Source organism: Lithobates pipiens, unplaced genomic scaffold, assembly GCF_037356315.1.
Source record: "Lithobates pipiens isolate NorthernLeopardFrog02 unplaced genomic scaffold, aLitPip1_a1.2 Scaffold_65, whole genome shotgun sequence".
NCBI classification, from domain to species: Eukaryota; Metazoa; Chordata; class Amphibia; order Anura; family Ranidae; genus Lithobates; species Lithobates pipiens.
Window position 1 is genome coordinate 2165847 of NW_027507887.1, and position 25494 is coordinate 2191340.

At 42.0% G+C, this 25494-nt stretch overlaps 1 protein-coding gene across 1 annotated transcript in view; it reads right to left on the bottom strand.

The window, feature by feature from the left end:
• Positions 1-2550: 2550 nt before the first annotated feature.
• LOC143958935 (histone-binding protein RBBP7) overlaps positions 2551-25494 on the bottom strand; it is a 28693-nt gene continuing 5749 nt past the window's right edge. The window contains exons 2-12 of the mRNA XM_077467923.1: positions 22227-22371; positions 21902-22047; positions 21563-21736; positions 17181-17296; positions 13607-13767; positions 9946-10072; positions 8517-8594; positions 7660-7736; positions 4599-4656; positions 4399-4509; positions 2551-2828 (exon numbers count right to left, since the gene is read on the bottom strand). Of these exons, the coding sequence (XP_077324049.1) occupies positions 2760-2828; positions 4399-4509; positions 4599-4656; positions 7660-7736; positions 8517-8594; positions 9946-10072; positions 13607-13767; positions 17181-17296; positions 21563-21736; positions 21902-22047; positions 22227-22371 (1262 nt within the window). The 3' untranslated portion in view covers positions 2551-2759. The remainder of the gene's footprint in view (positions 2829-4398; positions 4510-4598; positions 4657-7659; positions 7737-8516; positions 8595-9945; positions 10073-13606; positions 13768-17180; positions 17297-21562; positions 21737-21901; positions 22048-22226; positions 22372-25494) is intronic.

Here is a 25494-nt window from a genome sequence, read left to right on the forward strand (position 1 = left end):
CTGTAGATGCCCCCGCTGTATCCACCATTTTTAGGGTATCCTGCACCGTTGTAATAAGTGCTCCTACAAGCACCTTTTCCTGTGCTGACCCTGGAGATATCCTCACTGTCCGACCGGTCCTAGTCCGCATCCTCTGATACATCAGAACAGGGGTCACCAGGCACACCGGGACTGCTGGACACCTTCCACAGACCCATCACTCGAGCAGTATGGGGGTGCCTGACAGCCATGGTAAACAGACAGCAGTAGCCCGGTCATGTGTGCCCCAGAGCATATAGCTCACCAGCCACCCCTGGATTAGATGGGGCATGTCGTGGCTGAACCAGCACATAGCTAGGGCCTGTTCACTCGATGGCTGTTTATTGCAGATCACAGGAATCAAAATGCACAAAGAAAATTCCCAGGACCAATGGTCCCACCGGGAGCTAGGTCCTTCTACACTAGGCAGAAAAAAAAAAAAATTGAGCTGCTGGATGCAGTGAGGGGTTATAGCCAGTAAGACCGCCCCCTGGGGGCGATACTGTGCAAGTGTTGTAGTTTAACTCTTTCTGCTTAGTCTTCTCCTAAAGGGGGCAATATAACCCTATGATAAAGATGAGCTGCTGTATCCAGCAATGAATAGAGAAAGCTACCTCGGTTTCCAAGATAGATGAAGTTTAGCCCATTCTGCTCCAACTGAACTTTCATTTATGTTCAAGAGTTCCACATGGACTCAGCCAAAATGGTCATTACCTCCTTTTCTGCTTGGTTACACATTCCCCGTTTTCCTCCTCACCAATGCTGTGGGTACTCGGCGTTGCCAATTTGCACCTTTCACATTTGGTGAAAACCTAAGCGATAGATTTAGGCAAGCCAAAGTGCTTACCACAAACCTAGCTCTACTTTATTAAAAAGGGATACACATTTGAGGAGATTTACTAAAACTGATGTACGCAAAATGGTTTCTGTGCAGAGCTGCACCAGATTTTAGTCAGCTTCCAGGTGTTATTGTGAAAACTTAAATGATTAAGCTGTTAGAATCTGATGCAGCTGTGCATGCTAGCTGATCAGCTTCTGAGTGCTCAAGTTTTAGTACATCACCTGTGTAGGTTACCTGGACAATCTGCTAAAGGATTTGTTCTTCCTAGCCAACAGTGCCAGCGCTGTAGTGAGTCAGTTGGATTCTCAACCGTTAAATGTCATCAATGGAAGAGTAGCTAGGCCTAACCTTGGATAGTGTCCTGTGGTGAATCTTTCATGCGGGGGGGGGGGGGGGGGGGGAACCCACACACATTTGTACCCCCTGTTCACATGCCCTTTACCAGGATTGCCCCATCCCGCCTGCATGAGGGTTTTGGACTGGATGGTAGACACCTTTGGTAGTGATGTACACCCAAGTTTTATTTCAGATAATCGCATCTAAACATTCTGGCAGCATTAGACAAACAGATTTGGTCCTTGGTCTACCTCTAATGCATGTGCCCTGCAAGGACAGACTGGCACGGTGGATCTCCAACCTGGTGCTGTAGTAAATTATATAAAAAACAAAACAAAAACACCCCCCTTTCACCAAAGATGGAAAAACGGAACAAAAAAGGAACAAATGTCAGCCTACCAGGATGGGGAGGAGTCCTGGATGCTTTGTCAATTCCCAATCACCTGATGGTAGCTGCATATAATACATGGTTAAAATAAAAATCCTATATTCTGTGTTGTACTCCAAAAAATGGATTTTACTGCCAAGTCAAAAATCCTAGTTTACTTTTAAAATCAGAAGCCATTTGCTACTCTTCAAGTTAAACATAGGGAGCCTGACTAAATTAAAACAAAACATAATAAATCTTAAAACATAACTCAAAGACGTGTGCTTAGACCTTAAAGCTTACCTTAGAGTAAAATGCTTTCATCTCCTGCGTTGAAAAAGCCCACGTCCACAGCAACAGACATTACACTAAAAGGTTTAGTACATTATAGCCAAAAGGTCTCCGCCTACCTTGATTATACAAATACCAGGCCCTTACTCACTCTAGAGACAAGGCATTGGCCAAGCTACAGTTGCTCCCAACTGGAGCTGAACTGCTGATGTCAACTGACCCCAATGCAGACATTTGTAAAGTAAAACCATTTGTTGTGTGCAGTTGTGCCTTCACCATAATGTGCTAGTATGAACATGCTTGCCTCAGTGTGCCCTTCAGTGGTGAAAAGGCCAGCCTCTAGTTGGAAATTCACTACCACAGACCTTGCCACTCCTCGCTGGCCACTTAAGTCATTGATGTCAACAAGGATTTACTTTGTCCAAAATGCCCATCTCTATTATTAGTGTGGGACTTAGTCTTTGAGGGCTGTCTACACAAAATCTTAGGAATGGCATTTCTGCCTTTCAGCCTCTATGAGCTAGTTTATGTGGCTTAGAATGTATGGTTTTGGCACAAGCCATCTGGTAAGCCTGCAAGTGATCCTGCTGCACAAATGCCGCCTGTGAGAAAATACATCTGCCACATTAAGTACAGTCAGGACGACATCAAGAATGAAGAAACATTCACAATTCAAAAGCTACAGAATAACTTAGAACACCGTTAAAATATTTTATTTTATTGTGATTCTTGATCCAACCAACCATTTCACAACCCCTGTTTCAAGTACAAACAATGTCATTACAATACAATATACATGGAAACTGTCAAAGTGTGTTGCATTCACAGGAACCAAAGATAACTTAGATGAATATCAACTGCTTTACAATAAGTGGCAACATCTGCCGGTTTGAGGTGAAAATTCATCTATGAACCTTGTGCTTCCAACTCAGAAGGCTGTATATCAGGCTCTTCATCATTGTAAATATTTTCAGCCTGCAATGAATACATTAAAATGTCAGTCAAGCATACATTAGTTCATCAAAATTCCTAAGGCTTGTTATAACCCCATGGTGACTGTGTGCTTTAAAAAATTAAGTCAGTGCTGACTAGCACCACCCTCGACAGAAGCCCAAATTATAGCCATTCCTATGGGGGAGGTTTAAGTAGCACTGAAGTCACAACCCACTCAGTTCTGTAGTACTCCTGTCATATATCACTGCCTCCTTTACTCCATTTGTACCTATAAGGGACTGAACCCCCCCAACCTCCCACAGCTCATTCTGCTACCTGTTAAAACACTTATCCCGCTTTCTCTTGCAAGCATTTGGACGATTACAATATCAGTTGGCTGCTTGGCTGTGTTATGGGAATGACAGCAGCTCAGAAAGAGCACTCATTCACAAAAACACAAGTCCACAATTTGTCAGTAGTAGTTTCCAGTATGTACCGTTGTCAACTTGTGTTTTGTGAATGGCAAACGCTGCACCCCAGCAGCTGCCATTCACACAATGCAAGCTTTTACTTATTGCTGCAGTTATCTTGCTGTAGCTGGTGGCTGTGGGAGATGGCATGCTCAGACTTGTGTAAATTGAGTAGGAGAGGTGTAGGAATACATGACAAGGGCTGCTGATTTTCTGTCTGCAGCATAAAGTGGAGGTGGTGAGCAGTCAGTGAAAAGCTAGTCTCCTTCTCCCAGCACTGACAGATAGCTAGCCCTTCTCCCCAGCCTTCAACACCGCTCAGCACCAATTCGACAGGGACAAGTGCTGTGTACTGGATCCCCTGGGAATTTAACACAAATTAGGAGAGATCTTCCTTTAAAGTAGAGTTAGTCTGTGTTTATTAAAAGTCAGCAAATACAAAAAAATGTAGCTCGTGACGTAACACTCATTTGTCCCCACACTCCAGCAATGCACCTGCCTAAACCCTTGGTTCTCTCCCTCGCCAGCATCACAAGTGTAGGCCCCCGGCTGTGAAAGCTTGCAGCTTCAAAGGCAGGTGTGCACTGTGCCGCAATCCAACCTCCACTTGAGTTGCCTAGGCTGCCTGAGCAGAAGTGGGAGCTGGGTACCTGTCAAAAGTCAGCAGATGCTGTATTGTGTAGCTGCTAGCTTTAAAAAAAAGACCTGGGCAGACCTCCGCTTAAAAATGTCAAGTGGAATTTTTTTTTTTTTTACGTTCAGGTAGAGTGGAAAGGGATTAGACCCCTTACTTGGCTTTACTGCTGTCTGTGCATCCATTAATGAGATGCACCTCATTTGTTCTGCTTACCGTTAGCAAAAAAATCCCAAGTTTTGGGTTGACGTCAAAATAGGAAGAGGGGAAAACCTCCAATGGAGGCACTAGTTCTGGTGACACTTAAGGGATTATCTATCTCCCCAACAGGACGCAGATGGCAAAAACTGACGGAGTTTATAATTCTCCCTCACTCCCTCCAAAAATGTTACATTTATTTAGCGACAGTTTAAATGTAAACGGTCTAGAATAATCTAATAAGCTTTTACATATTTGTACATCAATTTTTTATGGAAGGAAAAACATATTCATAGTTGCTTGAACTCACCATTTGCCATATTTGCATAATGTTATCTTCAGACACTGAGCAGATTACCCAGGGTTCATTTGGATTCCAGCTGAAATCCGAGATCTTTGCTGTGTGCCCACCATGAATAAACTACCAACAAAAAGAATTAAAGCTCCAATTTGCTGTTTAGAATTGCACAAAAGGCTTAAATGCAAGTAGGTCAACAAAATTAGGCTTACCAAAAGTTCAGGGGGCCCATCCTCTGCATCTTCTGCCGATTGTTCTTCACCGATTTTACTGGAGACATACATATTTAGCATTAGAAAACTTGAGTACATTTGTAAAACCACATTGGAAAAAATAAAATATAAAATATAAAAGTCAAATTCACCCAAAACCAAATTTCAGATTTTTTGGCCACAAGTTTAACCCATTCCTGCCAAGCATACGCAGATGTGCGTACTCTGCTTTCAGTGGTTATCCTGGGATGATGCCCACCGCTTTACCGTTTAGAGCAGGCGATCAGCTTTCCAGGTATAACAACCGATGCGGCTAAAAGCCGCTCAGCTGCTATACCGGAGGAGCAGGAAGGTACGTGTCGCCCCCCCCCCCCGATCTTCCCGGGCCTCCCTTTCCACCAGAAGGCCTGATCGAACATCTGCCAACTCTGGCGGCTAGCGACAAACTGGAGTGAAGCCAGAAATGGCTCTGTTCTAGTATCCTGGATCTAAACACAGAAGCAACGTCATGTCACTTCCTGTTTACTCGGCTGCCAATGGTGCCAGATTTAAAATATATATATATATATATATATATAGTATCCAGATACACCATTTTCGGTGATCTGAATACTTTGAAGTGCAAAAGGAGGGATTGGAGGTCTTTTTGAACAGAGAACCCTCCAAAAAAAAAAAAAAAAAAAAAAAAAAGTGTACCTGTCACCACCTATTACTGTCACAAGGGATGTTTACATTCCTTGTGACAGCAATAAAAGCAATCACTATTTTTTTTTCCTAAAAACAATTTTCAAAGTGCCCCCGTCTCCGCAAGCTCGCGCAGCAAAGAAAATGCATACGGGAGTCGTGCCCGCATATGTAAAAACGGTGTTCAAGATAGACGCGATTGTCAGAGTGAGAGCAATAATTCTGGCACAAGACCTCCTCTAACTCTAAACTGGTAACTGTAAAAATGTAAAGCGTCACCTATGGAGATTTTTAGGTACCAAAGTTTGTCGTCGTTCCACGAGTGCATGCAATTATAAAAGCGTGACATGTTTGGTATTCATTTACTCGGCATATCTTTCATATACAAAAAAAAAAAAATTGGATAACTATACAGTTTTGTAAAAAAAGTAATGAAAGCGTCCCTTTTCCCAAAAAGTTGCATTTAAAAACACCGCTGCACAAATACTGTGTGATATAAAATATTGCAACAATCTGCATTTTATTCTCTAGATTCTGCGCTAAAAAAACTATACAATAATGTTTAGGGGTTCTACGTAATTTTCTAGCAAAAAAAATACGGATTTTAACTTGTAAACAACAAATGTCAGATTTAGTCATGAAAAGGTTAAGCACAGTAAAAGGACGTAGGGAACCAACAGTTTCTCCCAACTGTTCCAAAAACCCATTGTACAATTCCTGCATTCTACAGTGGGTGCCAGGACAAAAACTCTGGTGCCTATGTTTGGGACTTGTTATCCTGGGCTAGCCAATCAAGATGGCTGAAGACTTTGGACCAAAAGGTCAGTGGTGACTGAGCGAGGAGAGAGATCGCTAGAGCATTTTGGAAGATAAATGTGTAATAACAAAAAATATCCCATGCATACTTCATGGGAAGAGCCCTGGGGATCAATATATTCAGTCTTCCTTTAACCACTTAAGGACCAGGCCTCTTTTTTAGATTTGGCGTTTACATGTTTAAAACAGTTTTTTTGCTAGAAAATTACTTAGAACCCCCAAACATTATATTTTGTTTTTTTGTAACACCCTAGACCAGTGATGGCGAACCTCATGCTCATGCACTCTGCAGTATAGTGGAGCATCATGGGAAATGTAGTTCCAGAACATCTGGGGTGCCAAGGTTCGCCATCACTGCCCTAGAGAATAAAATGGCGGTCATTGCAATACTTTTTCACATCGTATTTGCGCAGCGATTTTACAAGTGCACTTTTTTTTGGAAAAAATTCACTTTTTTTAATAAATAAAACGATAAAATTAGCCCAATTTTCTTTATATTGTGAAAGATAATGTTACGCCGAGTAAATTGATACCCAACATGTCATGCTTCAAAATTGCACCCGCTCGTGTAATGGCATCAAAATTACCCTCAAAAATCTCCATAAGCGACATTTAAAAAAATTCTACAGGTTCCACGTTTTGCATTACAGAGGAGGTCTAGGGCTAGAATTATTGCTCTACCGATCGTGGCAATACCTCACGTGTGATTTGCCCGCTGTTTTCATATGAGGGCGCTACTCATGCATGCGTTCGCTTCTACACTTTTACACTTAAAAAAATAATAATTGATCACTTTTATGCCTATTACAAGGAATGTAAACATCCCTCGATAGAAAAAAAAAAAAAAAAAGCATGACAGGTCCTCTTAAATATGAGATCTGGGGTCAAAAAGTCCTCAGATCTCATAAAAAAAATAGTCATTTTAAAAAAGAACATTGGGAAAATAGATTTATATTATATTATATTATATTATATTATATTATATTATATTATATTATATTATATTATATTATATTATATTATATTATATTATATTATATTATATTATATTATATTATATTATATTATATTATATTATATTATATTATATTATATTATATTATATTTATATATAGATATAGATATATAGATATATAGATATATAAGAGGTATGGGCAGAAGCGACGTTTTGACGTAGCTTCCGCCCTCCTATGGTATAGAGACAAGTGGGGGCCATCTTAGCCTCACTCGTCTCCATACCCAGCCATCCACAGGACCCGATCGCCGCTACCGACGGCTCCGGTAAGCGGCGGAAGTGGGAGGATTGCACCTCTCCCGCCACAGATAATGGTGATCTTGCGGCGAACCCGCCGCGGAGACCACTGTTATCGTACAGAGGACCACCTCCTGTAAAGAGGGATACCTTGTTTGTGGCAGCAGCTGCTGCCGTTACGGAGATATCCCTCTTCAAAAAGGATGTATATTTACATGAAGCAGTCCTTAAGTGGTTAAGCTACTTGACAACTAAAGTCAAATAGTGAATTGACCTTTTAATTTGAATTGTGACTAGTAAAAACCTTACCTCAAATCCCAGACATTCAGCCTGCGATCGGTACCACTGGATGCAAGGATGGTTTCATTATGAGGTGACCAGTGAACCTTGTCCAAATAAGGAAAAGAAGAAAAAAAAATAAAAAAATAAAAAAAATGGAGACCTCAAAATTAACATCACTAAATGGAATGCTAGAAAAATCAGGTCTGTGTCGCATGAGAAGCAAAGTCAAGCAAGTAGGAGCAAAATCTAAGCATCTCCATTGAATGTTTAACTACTTGCCGTCTGCACTATATCCAAAAAAGACTGCTACAGCAAGTACTTAATTTGTCGGGAGGACGCCCTCCCGTGCTTGAGCGGCCTGCACTCCCCCTGCGGGGGTACTCTGATCAGCAAGTCTGAGACTCACCAGATCAGAGATCTGAGTAAGGGTCATTCCCGACCCCTTACATTATCAGCCGTTAGCCGATGACAGCTGATCATGTGACCTAAACAGAGGCGGTAATCTGCCATTTTCTCTCCTCACGCTAAGAGTGAGGAGGAGAAGAAAAAAAAAAAAAAAAAAAAAAAAAAAAAACCTGATCAGTGGCTGCGAGAGGGAATCTTGGTCCAGATCATGGAGAGGCTTTTGTGCCCACCACACCCCAGTGTCAATGTTAAGTACCCAGTAAGCAAGTGGTTAATAAAATCAGAAAAAAGCTGATCTGCACTTCCTTCCTCTGCCAATCAAGGCAAATACACAGATTAAATTCTCTTCTGTATGGTAGAGCTCTTTTGGCAACGATGGAGAGAGACAGAGAAGCTACCCTTCTACAGCTACTAAACTATGTATTAGCATGTGCTACTAAAACTATGGACATCGGACTCCTAAAAACAGTGAAACTCACCTGGAAAATTTCATCTTTATGAGACTCAAACGAATGAAGCTTGAGTTTTAGATTTCTTAAGTCCCACAAGGCAACAGTCTTAAAAGAAAGCAAAAAGAAAGGCTAAATCAGCAGGATTCATGACATTTAAAGTGGTTCTAAAGGCTCAAGGTTTACCTTCATGCATTCTGTGTATGAAGGTAAAACTGCAGCTGTCATCCACGCATGCACGACCCCTCCCCCGATCCAGCGATGTGCACAAGTGCCTTGGCTCTGAGGACTCTGCCTCCTCATTGGAGGAGACAGCAGCAGGAGTTATTGACTGTCAATCACAGCCACCAAACCAATTAGGAAAGTGGGAGGAGCTAACAGCTCTGCACATGAACCGACATGCAGAGCTGCAGCTCGGGAGCATGCCTGTTTGGGAGCCCCCATTGCTAGCCGCTTACGCTGGGGGCAGAAGCGCCAGCGGGGGACCCAAGAAGGGGAGGATCGGGGCAGTACAGAGCACACATATAGCTTTTTTTTTTAAAGACTTTATTAATATAGTCTTTTCCATAAATGGCAGTAGAAGCATGACTGCGCAAGGTAAAACTATTACTACATTTTTGCAGTTTGAAAAATAGCAAACATTTCCATAGCATATAAAATCTCAGACCATAGTCTAAAAAACAAATTAGCAGGGAGCAAAGACTTAAAAAGTAAAATTCCTGGCTTGCTAGTCATGATATAGACAATTAAAGATAAGAGTTCTCTAATGTGGCAAAGGGGGGGGGAAGAAAAAAAAAAAAAAACACCCCTCAAAGCTTTTTAGTGACAGGTTTTCTTTACTGCTACATTACAGGTCTAAACACAACACCCCCCATAGGATTTCTCACCTGCTCTCCCTCAATAAGACTTACAAAGTGCAGATTGTGCTCCATTAGCTTCTTCCCCAGCCAGAGACCGCAAGCGACCTTTTACACATTGCTTAGAGTGTGTGGAAGCAATTCCTTTCATCCAACATCAAAGTTAGCTTGGCACATGTACATTCCTTATTCTGGCCCATACACTGTTCGAATTTCGGCTGGTTCAGCAGAAACCAGCTGAGATTCGAACCGTTAATAGGCAGGCTGAACGTACCAAGTTTATTAACTTGGTACAACCGAACCTGCCCGATTCTCTTACGATTATCGCTAGCAGCTGGTATAGCCACTAGTGATAACGGTCTTCCCCCAGCAAGGACTGCTTCACCCACCCGTCCACTGGGAGAATACAATCTTGGTAGGAGGAATTCCTAAGAACACTGATAGTGCTGATGGGGGAATTGTGCATATTTCTTTCCTGCAACCACAGGAAAGAAATTTGCACCGTGTATAGCCATGTCTTTCTACTATCCCCAATTATATTTGTCAATCTTTAGACATGCTCAATTCATAATAGCCTTTTGAAAACAAAATCAGGCACTAACCTTATCAGCAGACCCCGTGGCCAGGATAAACTCACTGTATGGATTGAAGGACAAACAGTTGACCTCTGCAGTGTGCGCATCTACTGAATGACTTGGTTTTGATGTTGTATTAGACCGGGTGTCCCAACTGGAAAAATAAAAATTTGTTTTAGTTTTATAAATTACACAAGCAGCAATGACTTCAAAGCTATTCCCCCAGTCTTACCCATATTATAGAATATGTACCATTTAGAATATTGTTAAAAAAAAAAAAAAACCCACACACCACTTAATTTGGAAAGGCAGAGTTAAAGGCAATTTTGCCAACAGGCAGGCTCTATTGCAGAAGAGACATGCAAGGTCTCTCCTACAAATAAAATACACTTACTTGCCAGTTTACAGTCCTCTGCTGAAAAGGCACAGCTCCATTTACATTCTGCAGTACCAGTGTGCTGGAATAAAAGGACAGTGGCAATGCATGGGAGTGATGCCATCCCACACCAAACGAAGACCAGCTGAATGCAGCCACAAATCTTGAACATTAGACTTTTTTTGCATGTGTATTATGCAAAATGTAGGTTTCTTGTATAGGCAAATGTAGATGGGGCACCAAAAACAGCTGTGCCCTTTTAGGTAAACTCCAGATTTAGTTAGGTTCATTTGGGGTTAGTTGTCGCCTCTGAAAAGCAATCAAGGTGGATTGCTTTTTAGGGATGGTCAATAGGCAGCTGGGAGGCATGCCACCACTTCAGGTCTGTTTTAAACCTAAAAAAAAAAAAAAAAAAAAAAAAAGGGGACAAACCACCTGACTGCAACCTCTTTAATTGCTAGTGCTTCTGGCACAGTCACATTACCTGTAATGGGTCACTTTCAGTCGCCATACCACCCGCCCAGTACAACGGAGGGCGGGACACAAAGCATCACAACTGCAGAATGTGTACAGCACTGAGCGGTTGCATGTCTTTGTTTAGGTAGATGATTTCTGAGCAGTAATACGCAATACAGCAGCTCAATTCCCTGCCTTTACTACTTCCCTTGTACACAAAATCTGAACAAACCCTTGGTGGTCTAAAGATAACCTATTTTTGCCAAGAAAAAACCCCACGCACGATTTCTCACAACCATTAGTTATGCCAACAATTTTACCAATCTGGTACATTGTAAGCAGTAGACAAAATGCAATTTTTTAAGATATATGTAGCAGGCATGCTCATCTGCAGAAAGATGAACTATAGCCAATTTGCCTCTATAACTACACTCACTACTTATTACCAACAGATGCTTATTAATGCAATTATCCAAAAATGTATTCGCAGCACAATTACAAAATCAAGCAGGGAGAGGTTAGGAACTTTGTTAATGTTTACATTTAAAACACCAGAACGGCAGATAAAATGTGATTGCAGATATTTGGACTTTTCCCGATTGTAGGTGACAGGCAGTTTTTTTTAATACTCAATTATATATACACACACAAAACATTTTTATAAATACATCTTAGTCCAAGGAGAACCTCTCATTCAAGTTAAAGAGGGATTCCACCCAAAAAAATAAAATAAAAAATATTAAAAAGCCAGCAGCTATAAATACTACAGCTGCTGACTTAATAAATGGGCACTCACCTGTCCCAGGTTCCAGCGATGCCGGCAGCCGAGGCCGATCGATCGCTCGGCTCTCGGCTGCTGCCGCCACCATTCTAGGTGAGGGAATCAGGAAGTGAAGCGAATCGGCTCCACTTCCCGGTTCCCTACTGCGCATGCGCGAGTCGCGCAATAGGAAATCTAGACAGACAGCGCGGCAGGGCAGGAAATGGCGTAGACTCCCACGGGAGTCTATGCCCAGAAGTGGGTGTAAATACCTGTCTTTGACAGGCATCTCCACCCCCCCTCCCCCCTGAAAGGTGTCAATTGTGACACCGGAGGGGGGGAGGGATCCGATCAGCAGAGGTTCCACTTTAGGGTGGAATCCCGCTTAAAAAATAAAAAAAATAAAATAAAAATAAAAACACACACATACACAACCCTAGTAACCTTTTAACTTGTTTGCCGCTGGTCATTTATCTACACCCTGTATTTGTACACATTCCTTTTCTATTCTCCCTTTCTAGATCATTTATCACTTTTCCATTCCTATCCAAAAGTAGGAAAAAGGTAACATTAAGCCATACATCCTAGATCTTATATTTGTGTCACTCCTCTATGCTCACACATTATCTTTTTATAGGATAGTATTTGATAAACTGTTTTCATCCACTGATTTACTGAGGGTGGTGCCACTTGCATCCATCTTACCCCAATTTGCTTCTGTGATAAAAATGGTGTTTCTTGCAATATAATCTTAGTATGTCTTGGCTATATCTCATCCTCCAGTAATCCCAACACACCTCAGTACTACATGGAATTCATCTAACCAATTGACTGGATTTTCCTATTACTTGCTTCCAATACCTTAAAAATTAAATCACAGTGCCACATTAAGTGTAAGAAGTCTGCCCCCCTTTCTCTTTCCACCTCTCTTCCGTCATATGCAGGATGATCATCTGCCATTTATCCCTTAGCTATAACTTTACTCGCATTTAGTGCAGGCCAACAGTCCTTTAGGGCTCTGTGCTCTAAAAACCCCAATAAAGGGGGAACTTTGACATCTTGGGATTCTGGCTACCCAATTGCACCTGTAGAACATGGAGCTGTAGATCTGGATAAACATTTTATGGGAGATGTTATACTGTAAACATATTAAAATGAATGATTATATAACTGCCTATGTGGCTATGCCAGTTTCCTGAAATCACAGTCCATAAATATATTTAACTGATCAAAAGCTGGGTTATGCCAGATTGGGACTTCCAAAAGGGCGTCATTAAAGCCCACCACACCGATCGTGTCAAAGTTTAGAGATTTTTACTTTGGTTAACCTCGCTGCCTGTGCCTCCAATCCCACTAAAAGCTCATCTACTTCGAAAATCTTCAAAGATACCCCACAACCCCTCTCCCTGTTCCTGGGATACCCACTTCTGCAGATGCTTCTATTGGCCCATCAGATAAGAAAAATACATCCGGCAGAGCTAATCCTGCATTCGTTTTAGGTTGCCATATCGCTAATTTTAACTTACATCTTCCATTAGCCCATATGAATCTGGTAAAGTGGGAGTTGAATTTACTAAATACTAATTTATGCATTACTGGTGAACGTGAGAATACATACAAGCATGTAATATTGTTTTAATATAATTTATTCTCCCTGCTACCCATAACGGCAATACAGATTTCTGCCAATTTATCTTCAAACCAGAGAATCCCCCAAAGACAGGCAGTTTAAAATTTTCATAATTGATGTCCTGGGGTTTTTATGACCAGTCTCTAGTGTTTATGATAGGGAAAACAAAAAAAAACAAAAAACACACACCACCCACACACATCTGAAGAACAGCTAGTTCTGTGAATGGAGATGCCCCACTGAGAAAGGTCAAAGCAGAATGAGGAAACTGCAAACGAACATTGGTTATTGGAGTTACAATAGCCTATCTTTACATCTGTGATCAGACAGTTTTGTAGCAAAGAGAGGTCTCCCTCCCCCGAGCATTTGTGTAGGGTTCTCAAAGTGTTCAGTTGGTGCATGTACATAAAATGGAGGGGGGGGTTTTGGGGGAAGAACGAAAAAAAAACCCCCACACACAACTTACATCATGAGCTTCTGATCGTCTGCTACAGAGCCGAACAAAGATTCATGTAAAAGGTGCCAGGCTACATCTTCTACCACTGCCGAGTGGCCCGTAAAAATGGCTTTAGCATCGACTATTTTCCCCTCTTTTGGTCCAGCACTTATATCCCACAAGCAAACAGTCTGAAAACATAATAAGATTTTAGTAATCAGAGAACACTACCTTAAAAAGGTTAAAAATTAAAAAAATAAAATGTAACTGCCAACCATCAAATACCTGTGTATCAAACACATTTTGCAATCCAATTCAGCCACACATCACAGGATAGCCACTACTGTATCACACCACATATAGGAGCCGCTGGTGAATAAGGTTCCCCCACCCTGCACAGCCAGCCAGACATACCGAATATTGACCGTAGCCCAAGTCAGGAGACAGTCCACTTGGATAGGGAATAAGGAAAAAAGGGATGCCCGCTTGACTTGGAACAACTTCTCTATATACAGTCTATGGACAATCCTCTTCCTCCAGCTTGCATAAAAAAAGGACAGGCTCAGTTGGAACACTGATGAATCTAACAAATGCACTTAGATTAAGCAGAAGCCCCTTACAGACAGGAACATCCAGCCCCTTGGGTTGTATACAGAAAATCCAGTGTCCAGCTACATTCCTGTGTCTGATCCCAGAACTACCTAGTCAGGCATTGCCAAGCCCACTTGGCTGGAGCTGCCCCTTACTAGCCCCTCCTGGCCACTTCCAATAGTCCTCACTGACTGTCACTTACCCGACTGACTTCTCCTGGACATGCTAGCTGGCTCCTGCTGTCCTCTTGCTCCCATGCCTCTGGCCAGGACTCCTGTATGTTGTAAGAGAATTCCCCAGCACCCAAGGGGCTACCCTCAAGGGCCACCAACAGCCTCCTCAGCACGCCATCTTCCACCAAAATGCCCCTGCAGGAATGACCCGAGTATTTAACCACTTGCCTACAGGGCACTTTTACCTCCATCCCAACCAGGTCAATTTTCAGCGCGCCCACACTTTGAATGACAGTTACTCTGTCATACAACACTGTACCCCATACGAAGTTAGTCTTCACACACAGCTTTCTTTTGGTTGTATTTAATCACCACTGGGGTTTTTTGCACTAGCCAACATACGTTTTTCTTCTCCTTAAGGTGGTGGTTATATTTAGAGAGTAAACATTGTGCTGTTAGTTTTTTGTGTTTATACTGAAATACGTGATGTTTCCTCTGCAACACTGCCCTTGTATTCTCCCATAGACTAACCACTTCAGCCCCAAGTCATGTTGAGATTTGTTTACAAGTTAAAAATCAGGGTTTTTGCTAGAAAGTTACTTAGAACATCCATGCACGCACAGTAAAACATACACCCTAGAAAATAAAATGGAGGTCATTGCACTACTTTGTCACACCATATTTGTGCAGCGTTCTTACAAGCACAATTTTTTTGGAAAGAATACGAGTTAAAACAGTAAAGTTAGCCCAATTTTTTTTTCTATATTGTGAAAGATAAAATGTTACAAGTAAATTGATACCCAACATGTCACGCTTTAAAATTGTGCCCGTTGGTGACAAACTGACACTTAATCCATATGGTGACATTTAAATTTTTTTTACAGGTTACCAGTTTTGAGTTAGAGGTCTAGTGCCAGAATTATTGCTCACTCTAATGATCGCAGCGATTCCTCACATGGGTGGTTTGAGCAGTTTTCATATGCAGGAGCGACTTACGTATGCGTTCCGCTTCTGCATGCGAGCTCGGGACAAAAAAAAAAAAAAAAAAAAAAAAAAAAAAGAAGTTTACCTACACTGTCCTTTACAAAAAATAAATTGAGTCACCTATTACAAGGAATGTAAACACCCCTTGTAATAGAAAAAAATAAGCATGACAGGACCTCTTAAATTAGTTGACCCACTTTCAGTAATTGACATAATCTGTTCTGTCTCCTCATACAGTGCCCCCATCCGTTTCATTAAAAAATACCTCCTTCACCGTATCTCACAGTGGCTCCCTGCGCTCGAGAAACCAGCTGTGTCTCCTTTACCCATCTTCCAGAAGCAGCGGATGGAGCCGAGGTTTCCCACCAACATCAGCGGGACACGAGGAGAGGCGACACTGCCAGTCACGTGATCGATTGGGGGGGTGGGGGTGCACCACCATGAGATACGGTGGAGGAGGTTTTTTTTTTTTTTTTTTTTTAAATGAAACAGACAGCGAGGCACTTTATTATTGGAGACACGACAGATATATCTATATACTATTAGTTATTCCTGCAGCAGGAGGGCACTGTCATAGGTGACATGCAAAGAGGGAAGGGGAGGAGGACAGAGAGAAAGTAAAGCAGGCTGTGGACGACAGAGGCACGCAAAAAGACCATGGTATCAGGGGCTCGGTAGTCATGATTATCGTGGTCTGTTTGCAGAGGTGAGGGTATAGCCAGGCAGGATCAGCCAGGTATTAGAGGGTGCCAAATTTCACAGCACAAGCACCGTGCTGTAGAACATGCTTAAAAAAAATAAAATAAATAAAATAAAAAAAAGACAAAAAAGGAACAGAATCTTTTTTTTGGGTTAACTCTTTAAAAATGAGATTTTCTTCAAAAAGACCTCAGATCTTATTTACACTAAAATGCAAAAATAAATATTCACTTTAAGAGCACTGGGCAAAAGTGACATCGCTTCCACCCTTCAATTCTATGGAGCCGAGTGGTGGCCACCTTTTCCTCACTCAGCGTCGAGGCAGAGGGGAGCAGGCGTGATAGTCTCCGCCGCTACCGATGGCTCCGGTAAGCGGCGGAGACGACCGGAGTGTGGCGGGGCCTCTCCCGCCCCTGATAAAAGTGATCTCGCAGCGAACCCACCCCCCCGACCACTTTTATCCGAAAAAGACGCACACCGTTCCTGAAAATACCAGGGTTATGGCAGCTAGCTGCTGTCATAACTCCAGTATTTAACGTCATAATGCCTACGTACAGTTACATTGGCGTGAAGTGGTTAAGCAACATTCTTCCCATTACCAGTATAGGCCTGTAGGAGCCAAATGCTCTGAGCGCATAGCCTACTATTACACACTTGTCTGATCTTCTAACCCTTCTGGTGACATCAGCCGTGGGAAGGTCCACGCTGTCACTTCCTGATGCTCGAAGCTCCAGGAACTGGCCCTCTACATCCAGCGTTTGAAACCACTGCACCATGACGACAGCCAAGATATCTACACACAGATAAGCTGTAATCCATAAACTTATTGAAAGTGTTCCTAATCCTGTTTTTAGACATTAAACCTTGGTATACTACACTCAATTGGCGCATCCTTCCCTCTCTCTGCTTATAACTAAAGTTCAAATACAGAGAATAAAGTTAAATTAAATATAGCTTCAAACTGTCTTTCAATATATTTTCTACCTCCCAGGAGTAGCAACAACCCATTATGGTCTAACAGAATTTAGAACGTCACCAATTACTACCTAAAAAGTATAAAAACAAACTTTAGTTATGATAGTGTGCGGGAGGTATAAAACCGCTGTCTGGCTTTCATTGCTGTCTGACAACATTAAAAGGCATCTTAGCTTACTTACATGGTCATCAGATGCACTGAGTAGGTGTCCACTGAGATTAGAATTCCAAGACAGTCCATAACCCTCCTTTTGATGCCCTCTCAATCGGAGATCCGGGCTGCACTCTCCACTGGGGTCTACAAAGAAAACAAACAGCAGGTACTTTTAGAAATTCCCTTCTACAAAAAAAGTCCACAAGCAGCACTATAATAGTTTTTACCTACAAAAACCCTGAGATTTGCATTTTAAAAAGTAAACTGCCTTCTGGTTTCCAAAAGCATGAGATTCACAGTTAATCTTTTACTGTAGAGCAAGTAGAGCTGGGGGGGGATTGACTTAAATCTTGAACAGAGTTGAGGTCAAATCGATGCAAACATTTCAGCAAAGTTTTGAATTTTCTTCACCAGGACCGGCGCTGACACCACGCTGCTCCTGGGATGCTGCGGGCAGGAGTTTATAGGTGAGGCAGCAGCTTTGGACTCCACTGCTGGATGGTCCTTGCTATTTGCATCCTGGCCAGGAACAAAGACTTATAAAAATATAGATTGTTTTCCCTCCTCAGGAATGGAGAGGAGGCCCAGTAAACACTGGACAGGGGCATCCATGCAGTCATGGAGGAATTTAACCACCTGCGACCAGTATCCTTGAAGGGAGGGACAAGATCGTATTAGGCGACAGAATGTTCCCCCAGGTCTTCACACTTAGGACCAGCCGGGCTGTTTTCTAGCTTATATTTGGAAAGGTGAATCGGTGTTAGGTAAGACCCGTGGAGAATGTAACGCGATCAATCTAGGGGACACCAATTTACAAGAGGCCAGCACCTCTTCCCAGTCCTCATCCGCCACCTGGATTTCAGTTGATAAGCCTGAGCAGCAGCTGCAGGTAACATGAAGTGACTATAGAATGAAGACATTTTCTTGGGATCCTGACCACCCACACCAGGTAGAACGATTCAAGGCTGGGGGTGGAATCGCTGAATTGGGAATTGAGGGCATGGCAGAGTTGGAGGTAACGGAAGAACATGTGATTGGGCACAAACATCTATCAGAGCTTGAAAAGTTTTAACTGAACCATCCCCCCCCCCCCCCGAGCAATCCATATAGTTTATAAATCAGGGACAGTCACATTTTATAGATTTCTCCAAAAATTACCATGCACTAAACAATTTGTGCATTTCCTGAAAACCTGCTTTTGATAAATCAGCTTTGTAAATATACAGTGCCTTGAAAAAGTATTCGGCCCCCTTGAACTTTTCAACGTTTTGCCACATTTCAGGCTTCAAACAAAGTTATAAAATTTTTATTTTTTGTGAAGAATCACCAACAAGTGGGACAATTGTGAAGTGGAACGAAATCTATTGGATAATTTAAACTTTTTTAGAAAATAAACTGAAAAGTGGTGCGTGCAAAATTATTCGACCCCTTTACTTTCAGTGCAGCAAACTCACTCCAGAAGTTCAGCGAGGATCTCTGAATGATCCAATGTTGTCCTAAATGACTGATGGTGATAAATAGAATCCACCTGTGTGTAATCAAGTCTCTGTATAAATGCACCTGCTCTGTGATAGTCTCAGGGTTCTGTTAAAAGCGCAGAGAGCATCATGAAGAACAAGGAACACACCAAGCAGGTCCGTAATACTGTTGTGGAGAAGTTTAAAGCCGGATTTGGATACAAAAAGATTTCCCAAGCTTTAAACATCCCAAGGAGCACTGTGCAAGCTATCATTTTGAAATGGGAGTATCAGACCACTGCAAATCTACCAAGACATGCCCGTCTCTCTAAACTTTCAGCTCAGACAAGGAGAAGACTGATTGATCATGGGCCTCTTGGCTGCATCTCTAACTCTGGATGAACTGCAGAGAACTACAGCTGAGGTGGGAGTCTGTCCATAGGACAACAATCAGTCGTACACTGCACAAATCTGGCCTTTATGGAAGAGTGGCAAGAAGAAAGCCATTTCTCAAAGATATCCATAAAAAGTCTTGTCTAAAGTTTGCCACAAGCCACCTGGGAGACACACCAAACATGTGGAAGAAGGTGCTCTGGTCAGATGAAACCAAAATCGAACTTTTTGCCCACAATGCAAAACGATATGTTTGGCGTAAAAACAACACAGCTCATCACCCTCAACACACCATCCCCACTGTCAAACATGGTGGTGGCAGCATCATGGTTTGGGCCTGCTTTTCTTCAGCAGGGACAGGGAAGATGGATGCAGCCAAATACAGGACCATCCTGGATGAAAACCTGTTGGAGTCTGCAAAAGACCTGAAACTGGGACGGAGATTTATCTTCCAACAAGACAATGATCCCAAACATACAGCAAAATCTACAAAGGAATGGTTCACAAATAAACGTATCAAGGTGTTAGAATGGCCAAGTCAATGTCCAGACCTGAATCCAATCGAGAATCTGTGGAAAGAGCTGAAAACTGCTGTTCATAAACGCTCTCCATCCAACCTCACTGAGCTCGAGTTGTTTTGCCAGGAAGAATGGCCAAGACTTAGTCTCTCGATGTGCAAAACTGATAGAGACATACCCCCAAGTGACTTGCAGCTGTAATCACAGCAAAAGGGGGCTCTACAAAGGATTAACGCAAGGGGGCCGAATAATTTTGCACGCCCCACTTTTCATTTTTTTGTTAAAAAAAGTTTCAAAAATCCAATAGATTTCGTTCCACTTCACAATTGTGTCCCACTTGTTGGCGATTCTTCACAAAAAATAAAAATTTTATATCTATGTTTGAAGCCTGAAATGTGGCAAAAGGTTGAAAAGTTCAAGGGGGGCCGAATACTTTCGCAAGGCACTGTAGTGTCATAAAAATTGAGACAGAGGTCTAAACAGACCCCTGACATCTCCCCCTTTGAAAACAGTGAAAGGGACTACAGATTCCCAAGTCTTTTTTTCAGCAGCCTCAGCTTCACTGAAGACGAATGGACAGGAGACAGGCTCTTGTTCATTCATAAACTAAATTGTAAACAGTGTTTACAACACTCAGTTATGAAAGGACAGGGTCAGTAATCATTGAATGCATTTGGAAAACACCCTCCATCCTGACAGATCTGGGATGAGGGGGAACGATCGGGTGTGTCGGTGGGTGCAGTTACACAGGAGGGAGAGGAGGAGAAGCAGCTGTCAGAAAAGCTATACAGGGAGATCGGTGCACCGATCTGAGGCTGCCCAGCCCCCCGGCTACACTGTGGACACCAGGTGTACTAGTCTAACAGGTATCAGGTTAAGCAGCGGAACATTTGCACAAGTATTCATGCAAATGCTTGATATCGGCACCGATATTAGTATCGGTGCAACCTTACCTTTGGTATTAAATAGGAATGAATGCACGCAAATTTTATCCTCATCCTGATCAATATAAATTGACACAAATATATATATATAGTACTCCCTTTCTCTGGTGTCCGAGCATGTTCTACCCTTAAAGTGCTAGTAAAGTCTTTTCCTGAAATGAAGGCCCCTAGGGCACGCTGTCTCCACTGCAGGTGCTTCCACCTTCACCAGGTCTTCCTTCTGTGTTCAGGGACTCTGCCACCTAACTAAATATTTCCTAACTAGGGTCTGTTTAGGTGATATTCATTTTACCTACAGGTAAGCTTACCTGTAGGTAAAATTCACAAGGCCTAAGCCTTGGTTAGAGCTCAAGAACTTTTACATTAAAAAACACAACCTTTTGTAAAGTCAGTCATACCAAGATGTATATTTTGGCACTGTTACAGATAATTTTTTAAGGGTAGGAGCTATGTGAACTTAAGCTGAACCCAAACCAAAAAAAGTTAAATAAATACACAGATAAAATATGTGGTAGCTGTTTTACCTGAAATAATTTGCAATGTTGCCCACCTAAACAGTACAGCCAAGCCAACTACCTCTATTCTCTACTTCAGTATAGAGACACAGCCTTCTCATGTTCAGGGTTGTGTGCTGCTATGACTGCACTCCTGCATGGGAGTGAAGTCAATGTGCCCTGGCCAAACAAGATGGAGAAGCCAGTGAGGGACCTCACAGGTGTTGGAGAAAAAGTATTGCCGAGTATAGTTCCACTTTAATTCTGACAGTTGAGACATCAAGAGGCTCATGTAAAGACAGAGTTGGCTTGCCTACATTATCTGCATTTAAAAAATTAATTTATTAGTTTATTTTGCAAGCAGAAAAAGTTACATTTTCTATCTATATGGAATTTAGCTTTATGGGCACTTTTATTGCCGTTACATTTGCTGGGTCTCCTCCCCATGCTAAGCATTTCTCAATGACTGATGTTAATATACTACTAGGTTCATTGCAAAAAAGGTGTGAGACTTCAAAAGAAAGTTTCCTCACGCAACAAGGATTTAATATAAAAGATTTAAAATTAATTCAAAAGTTAAAATGTGACTTTAGACAACTGTTACCTGGTTTGGATGGATGCTTTGTATAATCGAATACCAGGACATCAGAGGAGGGCGTTTTGGTTGCAATTATACAAGGGTTTTGAGGCATGTACCTTGCCCGATTCACTTCACCTTCATGGTTAATTTTAATTTCAGTTTCAATCTTGCCACTCACAGAGCCAAAGCCGCCAAACTCTAAACAAAGAACGAACATATTAGGGAATTTCTTCCATAACTATATTTTACATGCTATACACCAGGCAATAAAGTATGGCTTCTTGAAACATGTGGATTTTCAAATGTACAAGAAAAGAAATGGCATATCATCGTAGTACTACTATTACAAATATTAAAGCCTACCTCCTTTCTCACTGTCATAGTGAGATGCATCAAACTGTGCGTCATCATTGGGTATCTGCACTCTTGCCACAACTAAGTGATTCTGTTCATCTGATGTGTGAGTGCCAAGTACCAACCAATGCAGAGCATAATCTTTGCCTTCAGGTCTACAGGATAAAGACAGATACAAATTAAACCTACAAAAAAGGGACTAGGACCAAAAGCCATCAGCTTAGGAAATCTAGTAATGGCCATTTAAAAATAAAGTTCCAAAGAAATATGTAAAATATGAATTGGAAAAAAATTTAAAATAAAAAAAGCACACATAATGTAAAATAAGCTTTACCTAGTAACATCAGGAAGCCACTGAACAGTAAGACTTGGCCACTCTAGGGCATGTGTCATCACCAGGTCATACAGAAAAGGAGTGTTCTTTTTCCATATTTTATACTCCTCATTGATAACCCGTTCCTCCACAGTATCTTCAAACACTGACAAAAGAAGATAGTTTATCAAGTTAGTAGTTTAAAATTATCAAGCTCTATTTTGATGAAACATGCTTGGTGTTAGGAGCTCAGCAGAGCTGAATACTAAAAATTAAAAAGTCTTGAACCAGATATATTAAGCATATGTAACTAGCTTCTTAATGTTGTAGATTGTGTTTGAACATGCAGCCTTGGCCAAAAGATGAGAATGACACAAATATAAAAAAAATGTTCAAAGTCTGCTGCTTCAGCGTTTAGATCCTTTTTGTCAGATGTTATGGTATACTGAAGTATAATTGCAAGCATTTCATAAATGTCAAAGGCTTTTATTGACAATTATAAGTTTATGCAGAGTCAATATTTGCAGTGTTGACCCTCCTTTTTCAAAGACCTCTGCAATTCACCCTGGCATATGGTTAACTTCTGGGCACCATCCCAATTGATGGCAGTCCATTCTTGCATAATCAATGCTTGGAGTTCGTCAAAATTTGTGGGTTTTTGTTCACCCGCCTCTTCAGGATTGATCACAAATGCTCAATGGGATTAAGTTCTGGAGAGTTTCCTGGCCATGGACACAATTTTGATGTTTTGTTCCCCTAGGCAATTAGTTATCACTTTTGCCTCATGACAAAGTGCTTCATCATTCCTCAAACGATTCTTGGATGGCTGGGAGAAGTTGCTCTCAGAGGATGATTTTGTACCATTCTTTATTCATGGCTGTGTTCTTAGACAAAATTGTGAGCCCACTCCCATGGCCCACATGAATGGTCTCAGGATGCTTTACTGTTGACATGACAGGACTGATGGTATGACTCACTTTCTTCACCGGACAAGGTTTGTTCCAAATGCCTCAATCGGAATGGGTGTGCAGAGAAAATTCCTTTACCCCAGGCCTCAGCAGTCGAATCCCTGTACCTTTTACAGAATATCAATCTGTCCCTGATGTATTTCCTGGTGAGAAGTGGCTTCTTTGCTGCCCTTCCTGACACCAGGTCACCCTCAAAGTCTTTGCCTCGCTATATGCAGATGCATCCACACTGCTGAGATTCCTGAGCAAGCTCTGCACTGGTGATGCCCTGATCCCATAGCTGAAGTAACTGTAGGAGACGGTACTGGTGCTTTCTTGGACACCCTGAAGCCTTCTTCACAAATGCAGTGGAATTTTTTTTTCCATGTGATTAATTTTTCATGGCAAAGAGACTTTGCAATTAACTGCAATTCAGCTGATTACTCTTCATAACATTCTGGAGTACATGCAAATTGCCATCATAAAAACTGAGGCAGCAGACTTCGTGAAAATTAATGTTTGTTTTCAAAACTTTTGGCCATGGTGTTCCCCAAAATTTTACATGCATCTGAGATATACCAACAGTCACATCTAAAAAAACAAAAAGGCACGTCTAAATGGCGATTGGAAAACAGGCATCACTGCACACTCTTGAGGAAGGAATATTTCTAGGGACATTTTGTAAAGTATAATCACAGGGCCTGCACAGTACCAGGCATTGGTGCTATATAGTGCCTTTCATTCTGAATTGTACTCCAACTCTCCTTGCCAAGGAATATGCATTGCTTTTATTTGCAGCTTGTGTCCCTATAGGTAATATTTGCCTCACTTCCTGTCAGGAACCAGCGTTGGATGAAAATTTAGAAAAAAATCCCCCACATACAAATGTTTTACTTTTTTCATTCTGACCAATAATCACCAATCTTGAATACCTATTATACTATGCCAGAGGCAACCGAAAAGAGAAGGGCTATAAAAAATTTTAATAATAAATTACGTGGATTTTCCTTCACTGTAGGGAGGTTCCTTCTACAGCAAGGGGTCAAATAGTCTCAGTCTTGGAGACCCAGTAGTTTTTGCTGATGTTGCAACCTCTCCCATAGTGGTTTCTGCCTGAACATCCAAGTGCGGGACATCCTTGGTAGAGCTGTGGGTGTTCCCCTGTAGTGCTGCAGCCATGTGGCACTATGCAGGATATTCCCTCGCTGTGTGTTCTGAAGGGTGTGCAGCTGCAGGCTACGGCTTTAAGCCGTACAAGCAGGATGTTAAGGCCCGTACACACGGTCGGACTTTTTGACAACAAACATGCAAATTAGCTGTTTTGGAGCAACATCCGACTGTGTGTACGCTCCATCGGACAAACTTTTTCTGTTTTCATCGGACTTTCGTTGGCTCTGCGAACGGACAAACTTTTTGACAACAGAAGTCCGATGGAGCAAAGTCCGACCGTGTGTATGCAAAAGCATCGGACTTTTGTACAAGGTACAAACACGCATGCTCAGAACCATTGCAAACGATCAGACTACAATACAGAAGTTGACCAAAGGTGGCGCTGGAGTCATTGAACGTCCTCTTTTGAAGTGGCGTCCGTACGTTGTGACGTCACCACGTTCGTGTTTGTTGTCAAAAAGTCCGACCGTGTGTATGCAATACAAACTTGTGGACCACGCCCTTTGTACAAAAGTCCACGGAAAAGTTTGTACAAAGTCCGATCGTGTGTATGGGGCTTTAGAATGTTGAGAGCGCTGTGATGTTGAAGGAACCTCCCTACCATAAAAGAAAATCCACAAAGTGGAAAAGTGATCGCTTTGACGTGCAAAAGAGTGATGCCGCCTACCACTTCCCCTGAGCCAATGGGTACAGAGGATGCGGTGTCGACAACTACAGCTTGTATGGTGTCAGGGTTTAGCCAATTACTGGAAAGTAGGCAGGCCACCAAGCAGAAACATTCCAAGAGAAGAATGTAATCTGGATTTGCTACATGACTTATGTCCCCACGTTCTCATTGGATGTGCAGTCTAGGGTAGAGGGGCAGGCGCCAAGTCTATTTCTTTTGACACAAGGTAGAAAAAGGCAGGAACAGCAACAAAGTCTGAGCTGGTCAGACTAAAATGCCGGGCCTATTTTTTGACCCAGTACAGGCCTGGCACCAGGCGTGAGCAATTCCTATTGCCTGATGTCCCCGCAGTTCTAGGCAGCTGATAGAGATCGACCTATATTGTTTTTATCGGTGCCAATACAATACCAATATTTCACCCACCTCTCAAACGGACACTTTTTTTTACACCATCACTGTTATTGCTGTCAAGCAGTGACAGGTATCCTTAATGGAGGGATCGGGG